At 36.3% G+C, this 21,079-nt stretch overlaps 1 protein-coding gene across 4 annotated transcripts in view; it reads right to left on the bottom strand.

Moving 5' to 3' along the window:
- Positions 1-21,079, bottom strand: part of APLF (aprataxin and PNKP like factor) — an 83,060-nt gene that overhangs the window by 37,695 nt on the left and 24,286 nt on the right. For all 4 annotated transcript variants that reach the window (XM_036262735.1, XM_036262737.1, XM_036262738.1 and 1 more), the window contains 4 exons: positions 14,863-15,035; positions 11,218-11,365; positions 10,752-10,881; positions 1,704-1,885 (listed from right to left, as the gene is read on the bottom strand). In XM_036262735.1, the coding sequence (XP_036118628.1) occupies positions 1,704-1,885; positions 10,752-10,881; positions 11,218-11,365; positions 14,863-15,035 (633 nt within the window). The remainder of the gene's footprint in view (positions 1-1,703; positions 1,886-10,751; positions 10,882-11,217; positions 11,366-14,862; positions 15,036-21,079) is intronic.

Genomic DNA, 21,079 nt, shown 5'->3' with positions numbered 1-21,079 from the left:
TACTATGAGATGTGAATCTCCCTCAGAAACACTAAGATAAGGAAAAGCAATGACCAAGTAGAGCTCAGGCATTCCTGAGTCCTGCCTGAGTACTCCCTTGATGTCATCAAAATCTCACAAATACTGCAAATATTTTGGATCTGTTTACTGTTCCTCTCTACAATCTATCATTTAAGAAGGTGTTTCTGAAAGTTTTACTTGTTATCATCAAACTGATGAGTTGAAATAAACACAGTAAAACATGTATACTATAGATTTTATTCTGAAAAAAACAAAAGCCACTCTTCTTGGAAACTAAAGGCAGCAATATTAATATGTTCAGATAGAGCATGTGAGGGGCTCAGATAAATAAATTTTACCTTAATAAGCTTTTATGGCCAATACATCGAGTCAGAAAACATTTTGTTTTCATTTACTCATCTTGACTCCGAAAGCAAGCAAGCGGCCGGGCCCATAGTTATCAGACCCGCTCCTCTAGCTGGAGGGACCTAGTGAGAAGCTGGTCTGCTGAGCGGAGGAAGGCAGGGGAGCGGAGGAAGGCAGGGGAGCGGAGGAAGGCAGGGGAGCGGAGGAAGGCAGGGGAGCGGAGGAAGGCAGGGGAGCGGAGGAAGGCAGGGGAGCGGAGGAAGGCAGGGGAGCGGAGGAAGGCAGGGGAGCGGAGGAAGGCAGGGGAGCGGGGAGCGCTGAAAGACGGGGCTCTGCCAGGCTGCGGGCCTTTCAGTCCTTCCAGGGCGCTGTCCTAACACCCACCCTGCTCCTTCGGCTCCTGCTGAGACTGAAGCGACCAGGACTCACAGAGATGAGCCGCACGTCTGCAAGATCACGAAAACTGTCATCTAAGCCCCCCTCTCCAGGAGAAGAACACCTGGCCTTTCTGCTCCAGGGATAGCTTTCTTTTTTTTCTTCTCTTTCTTTTTTTTTATATGCATTCAATATAGGCCTGATTTAAAGAATGTGCAAGATGTTCAAATCATTTTAGTAGTTACCAAAAACTCAAAGAGAAAGTGTGTAAATATTTAAGTTAGCCCAGAAGCAATCCTGCAATAGACTACTAAGCAGTAGCCCATTCGTTGTTCTTCTCTGCAGAGTCGTCAAGAAAAAAGTGGTTGAACAAAATAAGCTGATGAACAAAATAGACCCAGAGACATAGAAAGGAGTATGGTTCAGGCTGACAAGCCTCAGAGGAGGGGGGCAGAGGGGAAGGTATGAGATAAACCAAAGAACTTATATGCATGTATGCATAACCAATGGACATAAACAGTGCTTGGGGGGGGGGGGGGGCGAGTATCAGGAGGAGGGTGTGTGAGGGGGGTGAAGAAACATCTGTAACAAATAAATTAGTATAAATTGCCCAAAAAAAAAGAAAAGAGAAAAAGGTGGTTACATGCTGTTGGAGAATGACCAATAAAAATAGCCAGGTTTTCAGAATGGAGGTATCAATTATGACCATAGTCAAGTGGTCTTTACCTTTTCCCAGCCTGAAAATTTCTAAATCAAATAGCTTTGTTTTCTACAATGCAAATACTATATTAAAGGTTCATGTCAGTAAGCCACCAAACTATGGGCCAGTTTTTGGTTTCATAAACTTCACAAACTCATGAATAAAAAGTAATTTTCTTTTTTGCCTGCTGTATACAACATATCATTAATTCCTATCTAGAACCCTTGAAGAAAACAATCAGATAATGAACTTTTTAACTCACCTTGGATGAAGTGACAGGCTCTTCCTGATGAGCATTTCTGCACTTTTTTCCTGCATCTCGCTCTGCTGAGGTACTTTCTTCACTTCCTGGTGAAATCAATCGCTTTCTTCTTTGCTGTGTTATGTTTAGTTGGGCTTTATCTTTGCAGATTCCTTCTCTTCCACTTTCCTGGATTACATTATCTTAACACACATAAGTACACATACACAAAGAAAAAGGAGAAGGAAATTATCTCCTGTGTCTTCAAATGTCAATAATCCATACCAAAAAAAAACCTAACTATTCATTCCTAAACCATGCAGTTTAGTTTTGCCTTTTGTTCTTTGGTTTTGACTTACAATAAATATAAGCATACAGAATATATTTTGTGTCTGCCTTTTCTTTCATGGCCATATATTTGTGAAATGTATCCTTGTTGTGGCTAATCCTAGTTTTTTAAAAAACTTGTAGTGTCATATATCTTTCAATTATTTTTAAAAACTTGTAGTGTCATATATCTTTCAATTACACAAATATATCACAATTAATTTATCCATGCTCTTTTTGATGAACTGTTGTGGTTCTTATGAATTGTACTGTCATGCCCATTCTTGAATATTTTTCTAGTTGTACATGAATACACACTTCTGTTGGATACATTTCCTTTGGAGTAAAATTACTGGGTCATGGACAATGCACATATCCACTTTCTTGGAAATTAGTGACTGTTTTCTGAAATTGTTGTAATAATTTAAAACACCCCTAGCAGCAAATGAGACTCTCAATTGCTTCATTTGAAAGTGATATAATTGTCACCCTTGATACTAACAAACCAATTTTAGATCCTCTAGTTTATGTATAGTGTTTAATTATGGTTTTACTTTTATTTTATTCATTATTCATGAGTTAGGACATTTTTCATAAATGTATTGAACACTGAGATATTGTAGCTGTGATTTGTGTTTTCACTTAGCCTGTCTATTTCCTTTTTTCTTATTAACGATGTTAAGAATCTTAAATATAGTACTGAAACGACATTTGACAGTTACCGCGTACTACAGATCTTGTGCACTTTGTGGCTTGCTTTCTTTTATGCTTATATTCATAGTAAGTCAAAACCAAAGAACAAAAGACAAAACTAAACTGCCTGGTTTAGGAATGAATATTTAATTAGTAAATGGAAAAACAGAAACAAAGAACTGATTTCCATAGAATTCAGAAAAGTGGCTTCTTCTATGAAAAAAAGGAGCGGGAGCATCGAGAGGAGGGCACTGCGGTGGTTCCCGGTGTGTGAGCATTATGCTGTCACGGGGTGTTCTCTCTGTGCTGAATCACTGAACTGTAAGTACTGAATATGTGCACTTTTATATGTATGCTATATATTAAAAAGAAAAAAGAATAAAAATAAAATGTTACTTTAAAAAAAAAAGATAAAGGAAAAGAATAAAAGAGCTAGTAATATTAAAGTTCCAGTTATGTTAATGTCAACTTGAAAACACTTATTTTCAAATTCAAGAAGTATTAAGCAAACAACAGCCAAGAGCTCCAGCCCTGGGGCCAGCAATGTTAAGATGCTAATGTAGGCAGGCTCCATCCTTGAACTGTTTTCACTTCACCTCTCCGAACTTTGGTTTCATCATCTGGAAAAAGAAAATTATAATAACAACTCATGGAGTTCTAAGGAGGAGTAAATGAGGTCAGATATATAAACTATCTAGGAGAGTAACTGATATATGTTAGCTATCATGTTTTTTTTTTTTATTTTAGCATTGAATTTCTCTAACAAAAGAATATCTGACATATCTCTATCCAATGAATTTTATAGATATTTATTGAGTTCCCAACAGCCAGAGCGAGGATTTCAACTTAAGTGACCTTACAGAGTAAGAACCGAAAATAACTCAAAAGGGAGAGTGACCTCTATAAACTTCATCGATGAAGAAAATAAGTCCCAATAACAATGGACACTATATCCCATGTCACACTTCCCAAGGTTCACTATAGTTAGGAAACTTAAGTCAGTATAATATTTTGTTAACGAATTTATTTGTTAATATTTTGTTAACTGTCTAATCAGAAAAGAAAGATCTTATTTTAAAAGGAAAGTTTTCATGGTTAGTTGTCTATTTCTTCTACACTTGAATGATAACTTCTTGAGGACAGAGACTTCACTTAGACTGTAATTTACTCAGAGTTGTTCTAAATCTAAAGGATATTCAATAACCTGGAAAAAATACTCCATTAAATTCAGGGGGGAAAATACTAACAGAATTATGTACTGTCCATATTATTAAACAAGAAAATCAATTGAATCAACATAAATATAATGCATTTATTAAAGGAAACTTATGAATAAACTATCTAATAACTAAACTTTACCTAAATCAGTTAAATATTTGTTTTGAATCTAAATTAGGAGGCATTCCATATCATTTGAAAAACTGCCAGAAATAGGACTGTACAGCTTATTGAAACAAATTACCAAATGTTACAACAGTTATGAACTAGTCAAACCAAGGGAAATAACCAACTATGGTATTGTTTACTACACTAAAAACTAAAAAAAATATAAATTAAATAAGACACAACTTTTGCCCAAATGGCAGTGTGCCACATTCCAAGTGTCAATATGTACATAGAATTCTAAAATTAAAAATATCTGTATTTAGCCCTGGCTGGGTAGCTCAGTTTATTAGAGTCGTCCTGATATGCCAAGGTTACGAGTTCAATCTCCAGTCAGGGCACATACAAGAGTCAACCAATGAATGCACGTGGGTTGATGTCTCTTTCTCTTTCTCTCTCTTTCTCTCTGCCTTCTTCTCTCTCTAAAAATCAATCAATTTCTTTTTAAATCGATATTTAAAATATTCAATTCTTTACAATTCCAAATTCTCTACTACAAATATTCCTTCTAGGGACCAGAACTAATTTCTTTTGCATTGGAAGAAGTCATTTTGATGTTTTGTTAAAATGCTTTTCACAAAGAGTATATCAAACAAGTACGTTAAGTGGCTCATACAATCTTTGTATCTGACATATTAAAATTTTTTCTAAATCCAGGATAGGTACAATTATGACAGAAATATAAAAGAAATTAACTACTAAAACGAATCAGTTTATTTTATTTATTTTTAACTATTACTCATTATATTTACTTACATGAGCTGCTACACTAATTCTGTGTGAGTGATAACTCTACCATAGGCATATGTCATTAAAATGACATCCATTTGATTTTAACTCCAAAGGAACCACTCCTAATAGTTTTATTAACAATTTGATGTGTATCCTTCTCAACTTGCCCTGAATTTAAACAAATATATCTACAAATACATATATAAAAATACACACAGGGCTAAAAGTATAAATGCTATTATTTCTGTGAGATAAATACCTAGAATTAGAATTTCTGGATCAAAGTATATTATGTATTTAAAAATTTAAGAGATTCAGTCAAATAAATTTAAAAAGCTATACCAATTTATACTTCCACCAACTATATTCAATGATATCCACTCTGTCAGTACTGGTTACTATCAACTGCTTAAATTTTGATGAGTTTGGTAAACAAAAAATGGTATTTGGTTCTTTCAATTTACATTTTCCTATCTTATAGTAATTATATACTGATTGGTTATTTGTACTCATTCTTCTGTAGTATGTCATATACAATACCTAAGATTTCTACTCAGTTTTACCTTCTTTTTTTGTTACTAAGTAGATAATTATTTAAAACCGTCCATCTAAATTTTATAAGTATGTTTAAATACTGGTTGATAATATTGTTTGTCAGTCTACTACTTGCCTCTGACTTTGTTTATAGTGTCTTTTGCATATAAATTTCCTTGAATTTTTAATTTAGATAGAGCTGTAAATTTTTCCCTTATTGTTCTAGGCTCCCCATCATCTTAAGAAAGCCTATCAGAAGAATAAAAGTATTTCCCCCATATATTTTTCAAATGCCTAAATTCAATAGAAATTTATTTATGAATATGGTATGAGTCTATGCGCTATTATTTTCTTCCAAATTGAAAGCTAATTTTCCCAACATCATTTATAATAATGCATCCTTTCCCCAACAATCTGAACTGATCATTTTTATATATGAAATATATGTTATTCTGTCTTGTTTCTAGGTATGCCAGAACCATCAACTACTAAAAGTAGGTACCAGGCCCAGACTGTGATGTAGGAAAGTTCTATGAAGAAACCGATATTTCTGTTTTCAAACTGTCTTTGAGCATATATAAAAAAGCTCCTAATTCGTTTTATACAACGCTGATATAGCTTTACCACAAAAATCTAACATAGTTGGCACCTGTGGGGAAAAATACAAACCACACTTATGAATATAGATAGAAATGTCCTAAACTAAATATTAGCAAATCTAATCTAACAGAGTATACAAATAATAAGCCATTATGATAAAACTGAACTTATTCCAGGAACACAATATGGTATAACATTAGAAAATCTACCGACCATTCATTACATTAACACATGAAAATGCAAGACTATTTCTATTCCAAAATAGTTTCCAAAGAATTCAATAGTTATTCCTGAAAAGAAACAACATCCTAAACATAAGAGTATCAGAATTAATTCCAATCCTATTATGCTGAAATACTAACAGAGTTCCTATTAAAATAAGAAACAAGAAACAAATACCAATTTTATCCATTTTTATTTAAAATGTATAGGTATAAGCTCATGAAATAAGGTAAGAAAAATTTAAGAAGAAGTAGATAGATCACAAAAGCCAAAAGTGTTATAATTTTGTAGATATGATCATACAGGTAGAAAATCCAAGAGGCTAAAAAACTATTAGAATTAATTAGATCATTTAGCATTAATGTAGCAAATAAAGTAAATACAGGGTAGGGCAAAAGTAGGTTTACAGTTGTGAGTATGCAAAACACTTTATTCTTGTATTATTATTTATTAATTATTGTATTATTTTCTATATGAAAAACTGTAAACCTACTTTTGCCCCCACCACCCTGTATATAGAATAACTAGAACTTTAAGTGAATTTTGAATGATAGTCAAATTAAGCAGTGTCAGTTTAAAATTTATAATCTGAATTGAGTTGTCATACACAAACTATCCAGAGTACAAAATCAAATGCAAACCAACTGGTTTGGGGACTACTTACTGCTTCAATCTTTATCAGCACGCGCTTCTTTCCATGCCTCCGTGTTGGAAGTGAGAAGACGGGAAAATAAGAGTACTACAAGGTAGCATGATACCAGTGACAGTCTAAAAGCTCCTTTTTCAATCTAGCAAGAGCACCATAACCTAGCCTAACAAGGCATTATGGCTTGTCCTGCAGCCTAGAAGGCTGAGGGAACAGAGATAAATGGGAGTCAAGAAAGGGGAGGTTCTCCAATTAAAAAATGGGCAGAGGAGCTGAATAGACACCTCTCCAAACAGGACATACAAATGGCCAAGAGACATATGAAGAAATGCTCAACATCACTAATCATCAGAGAGATGCAAATTAAAACAACAATGAGGTATCACCTCACACCTGTCAGAATGGCCGCCATCAACAAATCATCAAACAACAAGTGTTGGCGAGGGTGTGGAGAAAAGGGGACTCTAATACACTGCTGGTGGGAATGCAGACTGGTGGAAAACAATAGCAGCCGCTATGGAAAACAATATGGTGCTACCTCAAAAAATTAAAAATTGAACTTCCATTTGACCCAGTGATCCCACTGCTGGGAGTATACCCTAAGAAGCCTGAAACACCAATAAGGAAGAATATATGTACCCCCATGTTCATAGCAGCACTATTTACAATAGCTAAGATCTGGAAACAGCCCAAGTGTCCACCAGTAGACGAATGGATAAAAAAGCTGTGGTACATATACACAATGGAGTACTATGCAGCGGTAAGAAAGAAAGATCTCTTATCCTTTGAGACAACATGGAGGGACCTGGAAAGTATTATCCTAAGTGAAAGAAGCCAAGCAGAAAAAGACAAATACCACATGATCTCACTTATATACGGAATATAATGAACATAACAGTCTGAGGAATACAGTAGACCCAGACACATGGAAGTAGGGCACAGACTGACATCCCTCAGAAGAGGGGATGGGGGGTGGGGGGCTGGGAAGAGATAAACCACAGAACTTATATGCATGTATGCATGACCAATGGACATGGACAACTAAGCCGGGGAAAGGGTGGAGGGGGGGGGGTGTCAATGGGGTAAAAAGGTAAAATATCTGTAACAAAAAAATAAACAAAAAAAAAATTCATAAAAAAAAAATAAAAAAAAAAAAGAAAGGGGAGGTTCTGATAGCATTTGCCCAGATATATTCACTCCCAATCACTAAGGGACACAGAGAAAATTTTATCCCAGATCTGAAAAACTCACAATAACATCCAAGGGCTAGTACCTGGGAACCCAGAAAATAAAATAACCTAGAACTACACTGCTCGAATAACAGAAAGGATAGCCTGATCACAGTAAACATTCACATACATATAAGGATTAAACCAAGAGTTAAACTGAGAAAAGGTCCAGGAGAGAATACAAGGGCACATTTAAAAAGAACAATCAGAACATACAGAGGGTAATTCAGTGACTGTAAGGTAGTAACATGGTTCAACATATGGGCCGCAGAGTCAGGAATAGCTAGGTCTCAATCACAGCTCTGGCATCTATTACATGACCTTGGAGAAGTCATTTAACATCAGTTTACATTATCTGTCCTGTATGATGCAGAAGGTTCCAAAATACCAAGTTGGTTTCTGTTGATCTAAATAAATTACCAATGAACACAGTATGTACTAAGGGTGCAAATGACAAGAAAAAAACTTTAAATGAGCTTAAAACAAATCCTGGACATGGATTTTTAAAAACAACTAGCATTGGTCTATTGACTTGAATGGTATATTATTTAAATAAACAAAACAATAACAATAAAATAAAAACTACATAGCAGAAAAAGTTAAATTACTCCAACCTTTAATTAGCTGGATTTAAGTATTAACTTACTTCTAAATCTTCCTGTCTTGAAAGAAATTCAACAACCAAACTTTACTCTAAAAATTCTCCCTCAAAGTCTAAATTTATAAGAAGAAGATATACCTGAATCCAAAGACTCTTCTATCTTATTTTGAAGTTTTCACATTTTAAGTACATTATATACTATATACTATTCTTGTCCAAATCACTGTGAAATTACTCTCATTTGTATTTTCAAGGTGAAGTGCCCAAAAATGTGCTTCATATTTTATGTGGCACATCTAGCAAGTGAAAGGTAATAACTTGAAACAAAATTTATTTGGTCTATTGTAAGTAATGTAATAGTGGTGACAAAGAAGCAATTATAGTACAAAACAATTGTGAAAGAAAACAACTTGTTTGCAGGGAGGTATCCAATTTTGGTCAAATGGAGTTATTCTTTCGTTTCAGAGAAATCATTCTGCTGAGGGAAAGTGTCTGCCCCTCTCCACTACCATCTCCCATTGCCATCACCTTCCTGCAAACTGAGAATTGGCACATTTAATGAGAAATGCTGCAGGTCAAAATATATTATACATATAATGATGTGGGAGGGGAGTGAAAAACACTACAATGGAAAAAATCTCTTACCAGGAAATTTTAGGTTTAGATATGAAAATTCTCCAGGTTAAATCACATCTACCTCAACACATAATATACAACCTATTTTTCCCACAAGTTAACATCTCTGATCCTACTACAATTCAAACTAGCATTAAGTGAGGACTATGCTGTCCATAACACACTCGATCAAAAACTTTAGAAGACATCTGTGACCACTACACTGAGTATTAGAAACAGTAAGTCATAATATCAACTAAAATAAATATACAGTTGTGCTGTTAATTTATAAAAGATGACGTTCAGGGTGAAATGAAAGAGGAGCTTGAATGAACTGATCATCTCAAACAAAACCATTATAAATTCTGGACAAAATATTAAAAAGCAACTATTTGAAGACACTGGAGAATGACCCAAAAGGCAAAACTTGCAAAGAATCTAAGTTTGGAAAACTCACTACAACCTGTGAGGTTTGTAAATTTGTGGCCCTTTCCCTAAAGCAGCTCCCAACTCACAGATAGCAGAAAGCTGCAGCCTTGGTGGCTTCACTGGTCAGAGGACAGAGTTCGAAACTCGTGGAGCAGGTAGAAAGTTAGAGATAAATCCTAAAAGGAACAAAGCTGCAGAGAGCCAAGAACCAAAATCAATGCATAAAATCAAAATCCTTAGCTGACTCCATGCACATGGGGAAAAGCCCTAGAACCCAGAGAAAAAGCAGCAGATGGAAGCTGAAAGAACTAAGCAAAAACTACAACTGCTGTGCACACAGGGGAAACAGAGAGTTTAGGACTTGAATTAACTGCCTATTAGAAGAAAACTGCCTATCAGGTCAAATTAATTGCATAGTGGGACAAAAATATTTATTCAGAGGAACATAAAATCAAAAGCTCTATAATATATTATTTATAACATCCAAATTTTCAATAGAAAGTCACTAGACGACAATAAACAGGAAAATGTAACCATATAAAAAAAAACAAGCTGTCAAAAGAAATTGAACCTGAGATGACAAAAGTGGCAAATAAAATGCTTACTAAATAAGACAATGCAGAACACTTTTTAGTAATCTTGAATCAATGGGCATACCCAGCAAATGACATATATCATTGTAATATCTGCATGACTGTGAGCTATACTAGGACAGAGGTCATCTCTTCTTTAAATCCTCCAGCACGTACTTTTTATTTAATTATATTAATGTATAAAGCCCTTTACTGTGCTGGCCTGTTATCTCAGACATGACACCACAGGTTTGTTTTAAAACCTGTGTTAATATGCTAAGTCTGGCACATGTTAAATAAAAAAATAATTCGCAGGATTTTGATAAATGGCATAAAATAAGAGCTTGTGTTTTAAATTAGACTTCATGTACACATCTAAAAAAAAATGTTAGGCTAAGTTATACACCTACACAACTACTACTCTATCTCCATTTGTTCAGAAAAACTTTCAAATTCTGCTTAATGTTTTCTTGAAACAGAACCTACTTCCACTGATAACAGGTGCTGAAAGGCTCTGATCACCCAGGTCTGTTAGCATCCAGGCTGGAAGGACTCTTTTCCTCTGGGCGGGGTTTAACTGCTTCGTGCTGCAGTCTGAACATTCACCTAGAAAAGACTAAAAAAGCACCTATTTTATTAATTACCAAAAAGAAGCATGTGTCCTTAATAAAATTGTAAATTTATTTACTTTGCAGAAAACTACCATGAAAAAAAAAAAAACCATCTGCAACTATGGACTGAGTTAGTCAAATTTCTCAAAGAAGTAACTTTATGATCTCTATTAGTTGAAGTGTTGGTCTAGTGTGAAACACTCCAAGATTTAACTTAAAAAAAGCAAAAGCAGATCAGTGCTAGCAGTATCATCATGATATGTCTAGTTTCAGATGTCTTTTCCTTCCTTGAAATAACTTAAGGGACAGGTTACAAATGGATGAGATCTTAAATTTCTCACCACACGACTTGTGGTAGAAGTCGGGGGCGTCGCTATTCCTGCGCTTCTCTCCAGCGGTGAGGCACCAGCTTTCTCATCAGGCAGATTAACCAAGGATGATTCTCGTGTTCCAGTCAATCTATCATCTTCATCCAGCATTTGACTATTTCTATAAAATAAAATCAAAATCATTTATTCATAATTTAAATTTAAAACACTTCTGTCATTTGTCTTTAAAATGTGAGTCTCCCAAGTACATCTAAGTTATGCTGCTTTTCTCAGACTTAGAAGAACAAACAAAAACAGATTATAGTATAATAGAATAAAGTATTTAGACTAGAACATGTTTTTCATCTTCTGACCACAAGATCATCATAAAATACATTAATCTTTCCAAATCACGGGCCTAAAAACCACAGCTATTTATGAGATGGGGAGCAGCCAACTATCTCAAGGCTTAAGAGCTATTTACTTATTCAATATTTGTCCAGATAGTCCATAAAAGTTAAGATCACCACCTAGCATCCAAAATGAAAATGCAAACTGCAAGTACATCAGCTAAGTTAGTTAGGCTCTTAAAGAAAAAAATAAATAAGATCCTGATGTCAAGTTCATACATAGCTGCTACTGGGCTTCCGGCCAGGACAGCTACTTGTGAAATCTACCCAAACATATAGCCTGACTGGAAGCTAAATGTCCATGGTCACATGTGGAACATACTAGCAGAACCAATTGCTTCCTACTTTCTACAAAATGCGATTAAGATCATCCAAAGTTGATGCACCATTATTACTTATGTTATGTGTAGAGATGATCCAACAAATTTATCTTTTTGAAAATTTGAAAATGGAAATAGAAATACTACTCAGAAATAAAGATGAATGAACTTCTGGTATATACAACAACATGGACACATCTGAAAGGCATTTTGCTAAGTCAAAGAAGCCAGACACAAAGAAGCTATATATTATATAATTTCATCTATATGACATTCTGAAGAGATAAAGCTACAGGGACAGAAATCAGATCAGGGGCTGGGGGTGGAATGGGAGGACTACACAGATAGTTGATTGCTACTTCAAAGAGGTAAGCATGCTAAAATGGATTTATTATATAAGATTAGAAAATCTACCAGCTAGCTGACTATGTTCTCCAGAAGGACCCAGAACAATAAGCAATAAGGGACGCACTAGTGAGGAACTACTGAGATCAATGGCAACTGCCTCTATAGAAATCATGCTGGTGGTAGGCAAGGCTGCCAAAAAACAGGGCTCCTTATTATCAGTGGAGATGACAGGATTCTAGAATTGTACAGGCCAGGTGGTTAGCATTAACCATCAACGGCTACATGGATGTTACTGGCATAACAGCAAAGTTGGAATGGCACTGAGCAGTAAGCATCTGTAACAATGTCTGTCCACCTAGCTGGAGACCACATTTTACAGCTTTCCTTGCAACTCTGTGTAGCCACATGCCTAGTTTTTTTTGGGGGGGTGGAGGTGGGGGGGTGGAGAGGGTGGGAGGGATGTAAATGGAAGTGATAGTGCAAGACATTTGTCCTGGATTTCCTTCTTCATTTCCTTCCTACCACTGGAAACACCAATGATGAAACTAATTTGAAAGCTATATAATGAGGATAACACAGCTATTCCATTAGCTGGAGTATATGAATTACATTATGAAGGAGAACACACCTACAACTCTACTATATAACAGAAAAACAATCTATCTTGTTTAAGCACTGCATTTGGGGATAGTTGTTTTTTTTTATCCTCACTCGAGGACATTTTTCTATTTTTTGTTCAGATAGAGTGGGAGGCAGAGAGAGGGAGAGAGAGAAAAACATGGACGTGAAAGGGACACATCAGTGGCTGCCACCTGCACAACCCAACCAGGGCTGGGGACAAACTGCAACCGAGGTACGTGCCCTTAGCAGGAACCAAACCCAGGTCTCTCTGGACTGCAGGCTGACGCTCTAACTGCTGAGCCAAACTGGCCAGGGCAGTTTTTTCGTTTTGTTTCGTTTTGTTTTGTTTTGTTTTGAAGCAACTCAGCTTTTACTCTACTACATGTATCAGCAAACTGCCACACTTAGTCCAAATTTAGCCTATTACCTGTTTTCATAAAGTGCTACTGAAACAAGCCTTGGCTGTTTGTTCACAAACTGTCTATGGTTGTTTTTGCATAAGAAGATCAGATTTAAGTTATTAGGACACAGAACATATGTCTGCAAAGCCTAAAATAATTATAATCTGGTCCTTTACAAAGAAAGTTTGTCGCCCTGGCCGGTTTGGCTCAGCGGTTAGAGCGTCGGCCTGCGGACCAAAGAGTCCCAGGTTCGGTTCCCACTAAGGGCACATACCTTGGTTGCGGTTTGTCCCCGCCCCGTTTGGAGTCGTGTGGGTGGCAACCATGGCAACCACTTGATGTGTCTCTCTCACTTTGATGTTTCTCTCTCTCTTCCTCTCCCTCTCTCTCTCTCAAGATAAATGCAAAAATGTCCTCAGGTGAGAATTAAAAAAAACAAAGAAAGTTTGTCAACAAATATTCTAATACATAGTCCCTTTTCAGAAAGTATTCAGTATTTTAGGTTCATCTTTATTCTGCCTGTTCAAATGTTAAATATTCAACCATTTAGGCAAAGACATCCTTAAATGAATCAAATATTGCCAAAATGCTCAAAAGGGAGGGCTATACACTTTGAATCACATATTAAATGATGCATATGTGATAAATATCTTCAATTAAAAATAGCAGTTATAGTTAAACTAATCTTTAGGCAATGGTCTTCCAACTCTTGTTACTACATAAGTAATAAGAATCAAAGTGAAAAAAATTAATTGCTGCAAATCAGAAATCATTCTATCATCACGGGAATATTTGAAAACTCAAATCACAAACTGAAAAAAAACTAAAAGTGAAATCAACACCCTGAAGAAAAATGTATACTAGCATGCTAAAACCAGAACACTTCATTTTTAATGTAAAATCACAATTAATTTGGTTACTCTAAATTATGCACACAATTACCAAAACATATACAAAATATTTACTACCTCTTTCAACACATTTGACTTGATAGCAGCAACCCACCAGTAATATTCCTCATAATAAGCCTGAAAAAAGTACAGTGCTCTTAAAGTGGGTTGTATTTTCAGTTTTATCAATACTAAAAAATCCAAAATTCACCAATCCACAATCTGATTGAAGGTATATAACACTGATCTTTCACACCAAAGGGGCGAGCTAATTTGAATAGACATAAATAAAATGAAAATGGACATATAATAATGTAAATAAATTAGCAGACAATGACCATACTTTAATAGAAATGTACAGCATTTTCCTGATTTTTGAAAAGAGTATATAATTCTACTATGAAAATTTATTATAACAAAAAAATTAGCTTCTCTATATTTCTCATTTCAGCAGCTGGTTGAAAATAGCATTCTTTATACATGTGTGGTAAGAGGAAAAAGAAGAGGAAGATTTGTACTTTAAAATGGCAAACCACTGTTATTGAATTCATTTGGCCAAAATAAAAATAAAAATTTCCTGAGACAATTTCTTTCCATTTACTATTTTTTAAATTTAGATATAATTTATATACTCTGAAATGCACAGATCTGAAGCACAACATTTGGTTCTTTCATCAGGCAATCTTACCTTATAGTACATTCCAATTCTGTTTCAGAATATGTAGAGAACACACGGAAAATGTATTTGTCAACTAACAAAGAGAAACTATCTCCAGGATTCAACCAATGCCATAGATTTGTCTTCAATGGTAAGAGCTGGCTCTTCTCAGAGGACTGATAAAAACATGGACTTGTGTGTATCTAACAAAGAAAGAAAGAATTCAGTGATATTATAACTCAAAATTATGACAAAAATACAACTAAGTATGAACTGACACAAATTTTTAATATAAAAATTTAGGTATATAAGAAACGTAAAAGTTTAATAAATCTGGTACTTATAAGTACCATAATTTTTATCTATGCAAAAGAAAAAAAGCTGTAATATACCTCCTATTTCTCTAGGAGTCAAAGAAAAGAACAAAGTTATCAACTAACTGGTTAAAAGATACGTCTGTTTTGCTTGAGATAATTTGACATTGGAAAGAAAAACATGAAAAAGAATTCTCAGTATGGGAACTAAATCCCTTAACTTTGATATCCAAAATTCACCAATCCCTTGGAAATAGCTAGCTTCTTTTCCACTGATTTTCCCTTAATAACTTAATTACTATGATTAAAAAATTAGAAACTATAAGAAGACTTTGGTCCTATCTCTCAAGCATAATTTGGATTTTTGTTTTGTTTTGTTTTTTAGCTTCCCACTGAGAAATCTTATTTTGTTCAAATGAAACCCCACTATGAAAATTATCATCCACATTCAAATTGCAAGTAGTAAAATTTCTCAGTGTCAAAACTATTACAATATCCACTATTTTGAGTTCTGTTTGACACCAAAAGCTTCCATGTTAAAGATAATGAAGTTTCCTTCATAACTAAGAGCTATTGAAAGACCTTAAAAATTCCAACTAGAATCAAGCTGAAAGGGGCCATTTCCAAAGGTCAATTGCCTTTTTGTCATCAATATGATTAAATGTTTAAAATATATATGCTTTAGTGTACATCAAAACAATCTACATTAATGCAGATCTTTGATTCTTTTACTAGAATCTCACATAGAGCAACTCCCCCTACCATCCATCCTTCCATCCATCCAACCCCTTCATCAATTTAAGTGAGACTTTTTTGAGAGACATCAACAACCTCTCCAGTACAGCAAGGTAATTACCACCTTGGTATTGGACATATGCTGAACACTTCTAGTTTTTCTATTTATACTTCATTCAAGTATCTTCAGATACAATTATATTTTCATACATTAAAACCTTTTCTGGTCCCAATCATTTTAAATATATGTAGGTGTTAAGGTATGTTTTATTTGTTCTGAGTTTGAACAGACTAGAATTCAGTATAATTACAGTAGGTAAAAACTTCTGTTCCTACTGTAAAAATACTCATTATGAAAAAATTAAGAAAGTTTATAATAGGCCTATTTTTAATATATTTTGAAGTTATAGAAATATATCTTTTTTTTTTCATTTTATTCCTCAACAGATTTCTCTGCATTCAAAAACTTGGTTAAATTTTTTATTAAATATACTCACTTTCATTTTGTAAAAAATTTAAGCCTTTGTATAATATAAACTAAGTAAAATATAAACAAGTCTAGAGTGTTTTATAAAACATGAAGAAATAATATTATTTACTTTGGTAGGCTACTTTGCATTGTTCAGTTATTATTTTTTTTTAAAGCCTATTTCTCCAGAATATGAATAGAATATTTCAGAAGTAAATGTATTATATATTAAAACATACCAAAATAGCCCTGGCCGGTTTGGCTCAGCGGTTAGAGCGTCGGCCTGCAGTCCAGAGAGACCCCGGTTCGTTTCCCACTAAGGGCATGTACCTCGGTTGCAGTTTGTCCCCAGCCCTGGTTGGTCGTGTGGGTGGCAGCCACTCGATGTGTCCCTTTCACGTCGATGTTTCTCTCTCTTTCTCTTTCTCCCTCCCACTCTAACTAAACAAAAAATGGAAAAATGTCCTCAGGTGAGGATTAAAAAAAAAAAAAAAAATATCCACAAACACTTACTGAAAATCTACCGTGTTCTCCTACTCCATCCAAATGTCAAGTCCCATATCATTTATTTACCTCTGAACTATCTCTTGAATCCATTTCTCTTTGCCATCTGCAGTCATGCTAGTTCAAGTTCATACCCACTGCTTGCGTTTCTTGCTTGGGCTAACATTACATCAAGTCTCCTGTTTGCATTCACCTCACTGCTTCCCAAGTGATTCAGACGTGTCTCTGTGTAAAGCCTCTGATGATTCCCCAGTACAAACAAAGCACAGCAGCGAAGGCTCTCATAAACCTGCAGTGGCTTCCAACCTCACCTCCCACTTTCATACGCCCAGATCTTCATACACGGAATCTTTGATACAATCATGGATGTCTATACTTAAAATGCTCTATGATTTACTACAGCCTGAGATATCATATCCCACCTAGCTTTCTGCATGAATTGTTTGAATCAGTCCTTATGAGTTCAAAAATTATCCATAATCATCTAATAAATCACCACTAGACTGTCAGGTCCATGAGTGCATATAACTGTACCTAACATAGAAGTCTCTAATAGCATAAAAATCGATATTTTAACTATCAGTCATTAGTGAATAATACCAGTAATGGTTCCAAAGAATTTACTATAAGAAATGAGGCTTAAAATCTAATGTATTTACTAAAAACACTACCTGTTGAGTCACTTAAATAGATTCATCACTAAAATCATTTCAATTCCATTCTCTATAAATTTTTAAACAACAATCACTTTCATCTTCTAAAAAGCCCCTGATAGCAAGCAGCTAGGCACATGGACTTACTGGCTCTCAAACCCCCCCTCAAAAATTGCACAAGTAACTTTCTCACTATACATGACCTCATCAAATACCATAACATTAGACTTTTAAACTAACCACAGAACCATAAAATTTGGGAAAAGAAACCTAGAAATGCCCTGGCCGGTTTGGCTCAGCGGTCAGAGCGTCGGCCTGCAGTCCTGAGAGACCCAGGTTCGGTTCCCGCTAAGGGCATGTACCTCGGTTGCAGTTTGTCCCCGGCCCTGGTCGGCTGTGCAGGTGGCAACCACTCGATGTGTCCTTTCACATCGATGCTTCTCTCTCTCTCTCTGTTCCTCTCTCTCCCTCCCACTCTACCTGAACAAAAAATGGAAAAATGTCCTCGGGTGAGGATAAAAAAAAAAAAAAAAGAAACCTAGAAATGATTTAGCTCAATTTTTAAAGAAAAAAACAAAACAAAAACTACATTTTAGAAGCTGAACTGTCCAAACAGTATGTTTAACCAAGCTGGAGACAGGGGGTGATACCGATATAGAATAGGGGGCATTAAAACAAAAGCTGTGTTGTTGAAAAATAAGTGTTGTTAACTAACGCCCCAATTTTAAAAAAAGAAAAAGATAACTTTGAAATGTAGAGTAAATATAATCTACCTAGTCCTGGCAATTTAATTTTGTGAGGTTTTGGCCATAAGACCTTCCTAGGTGTATCTGCAATGGAAAACATTTGTATTTCCTATAAATCTGTGTTAAAAGCAAGCAGTAAAATAAAAATTTGGAGATAAGAGGTGGAGGTAAAAATTTAAAACAGAGGCTATACAAATTTGGTAGGCAATTATTTTATTGGTCATTTTAAAAACCATATACAAGACTACATAAGAATGGAGATGCAGTGACACACCACATTCATAAAAAGAGTTGCAAATGTTTCATTTTTTTAAATCAAGTTCTAATGTAAACTTAATGTTCAGAAACCTTTCATTATTCTATCACTCACCCCTCATTTATCTCCCAAAGTGGCTCTCTGGCTAGAGCTTTTGAGTGCAACAAAGTATGACAAACCACCAAATTCGGAGCTCGTGCACACTGCTGGGCCTGGAAATCATTCCCTGTTACTCCTCAGGCTTTTAAGGGAAGCCTTCCCTTCCTTGAGTATGCCCTGGTCCCCAGAGTCAGGACTGTTGGGTAGCAGGAAGGACAAGAGTCAAAAAGGAATGTAGAGACTTCTGGTCAAGATGGTGGCGTAGGTAAACGCGGTATCGCGTCCTCCCACAACCACATCAAAGTTACAACTAAACTACAGAACAACCATCATTCAAAACCGCCTGAAATCAAGCTGAATGGAAGTCGTACAACTACGGAACTAAGGAAAAAAAAAAAAAGCAGCTACATCCAGACCGGTAGGAGGGGCGGCAGCGCGAGGGGGGGCGGCGGCGGAGCGAGACGGGCTGGTCCCACACCCAAGCGTGGTGGATAAAAATCAGGAGGATCCCGCGGCTGGGAAGGTCCTTCCTGAGGACTGAGGGGTCCCCGTCCCACACCAGGTGTCCCGTTCAGGGTTCCAGTGCCAGGAAGAGAAGTCCCCATAACTTCTGGCTGGAAAAACCAGCGGAAACTGAGGCTCAGGGAAGCTGAAGCAGCTGGAGCCCCAGGCAGCTCCCTAAAGGGCCCGCGCACGGACTTATCCGACTCTCTCCCTCTAAGCTCGGAGGCGAGGCAGCTCGAGGGGCACCAGAGACACACAGGGAAGAACTGAGCTGTTTGGCACTGGAGCGAGAGCTGGAGAGGCGGCTTCCTCGGGGACAAACGTGCTGTCAGAGGCCTTTGTTCCTTTGGTGAGCCCTTCCCGGGGCGGCAGACAGAAGCCATATCTGGGACTCCAGCAACCTGGCTCACACTCGTAGCCCCGCCCTGCTGACTCCCTGAGGCCCCGCCCCGCCCCGCCCCACACAACTTTCAAGCTGTTGCCACTTGCTTAACCATAGGATTGGCCGGTCTGGGATCCTGCTTCAGGTTTTTCCTAAATTCTTTCAAACGAGCACCGGGTCTCAGCGACCCCCATACCTCTCATTAAGTAATACACAGAAACAAACACAGGGAGGCAGCCAAAATGAGGATACAAAGAAACAGGTCCCAAATGAAAGAACAGAACAAAACCCCAATAAAAGAACTAAGCGAAAGGGAGATAAGCAACCTAACAGATACTGAGTTCAAAATACTGCTTATAAGGATGCTCAATGAACTTAGTGAGAACCTCAGTGAACTTAGGGAGGGCATCAAGACCATAAAAAAGTACCAGTTAGAAATCATGGATACACAGTTAGAATTAAAGGAGGCATTAACTGAAATAAAGAATAATTTACACAGCTTCAATAATAGAGTATGTAGATCCAAGGAGCAAACCATCGATTTGGAATATAAGGAAGCAAAAAATCCCCAATCAGAAGAGCAAAAAGAAAAAAGAATCCAAAAAAATGAGGATAGAGTAAGGAGCCTCTGGGATAACTTCAAGCGTGCCAACATTCGCATCTTGGGGGTGCCAGAAGGAGAAGAGAGAGAACAAGAAATCGAAAACCTGTTTGAAACAATAATGGCAGAAAACTTTCCTAACTTGGTGAAGGAAACAGACATACAAGTCCAGGAAGCACAGGGAGTCCCAAACAAGATGAACCCCAAGAGGCCCACACCAAGACACATCATCATCAAAATGCAAAAGGTTCAAGACAAAGAGAGAATATTAAAAGCAGCAAGAGAAAGGCAGCTAGTTACCTACAAGGGAGTACCCATTAGGCTGTCAGCTGATTTCTCAAAAGAAACTTTGCAGGCCAGAAGGGAGTGGCAAGAAATATTCAGAGTGATGAAAACCAAGAACCTACAACCAAAATTACTCTATCCTGCAAAGCTGTCATTTAGAATCGATGGACATACAAAAACTTTCCCAGACAAGAAAAAGTTAAAGGAGTTCATCACCACCAAACCGTTATTATATGAAATGATGAAGGGTCTTTTTGAAGAAAAAGATAAAATGTATGAACAAACAAAATGGCAATGAATACATATCTATCAACAATGGAATCTACAAACAAAATGAACAGGAAGAACAGAAACATTCTCATAGATACAGAGAACATTTTATTGGTTGCCAGTTGGGAAGGGGGTTGGGGGAATGGGTGAAAAAGGTGAAGGGATTAAGAAGCACAAACTCATTGCTAGACTGACAAACCTCAAAGGGAAAGGGGTTGGGGAGGTGGGAAGAAATAAACCAAAGAACTTATATGCATAACCAATGGACACAGACAATAGTGTGGGAAAAGGTGGGAGGGGGGTGGGAGTGGGGAGGAGGGGGTCAATGGGGGAAAAATGTGGAACATCTGTAATACATTTTACATCCAACAATAAAGATTTGGAAAAATAAATAAAAAAAATAAATAAATAAATTAAAAAAAAAAAAAA

The sequence above is a fragment of the Molossus molossus genome, unplaced genomic scaffold, assembly GCF_014108415.1.
Source record: "Molossus molossus isolate mMolMol1 unplaced genomic scaffold, mMolMol1.p scaffold_m16_p_15, whole genome shotgun sequence".
Taxonomy (NCBI): Eukaryota; Metazoa; Chordata; class Mammalia; order Chiroptera; family Molossidae; genus Molossus; species Molossus molossus.
Note: the sequence above shows the minus strand (reverse complement) of the source record. Positions and strands in the feature narration are given on the sequence as shown.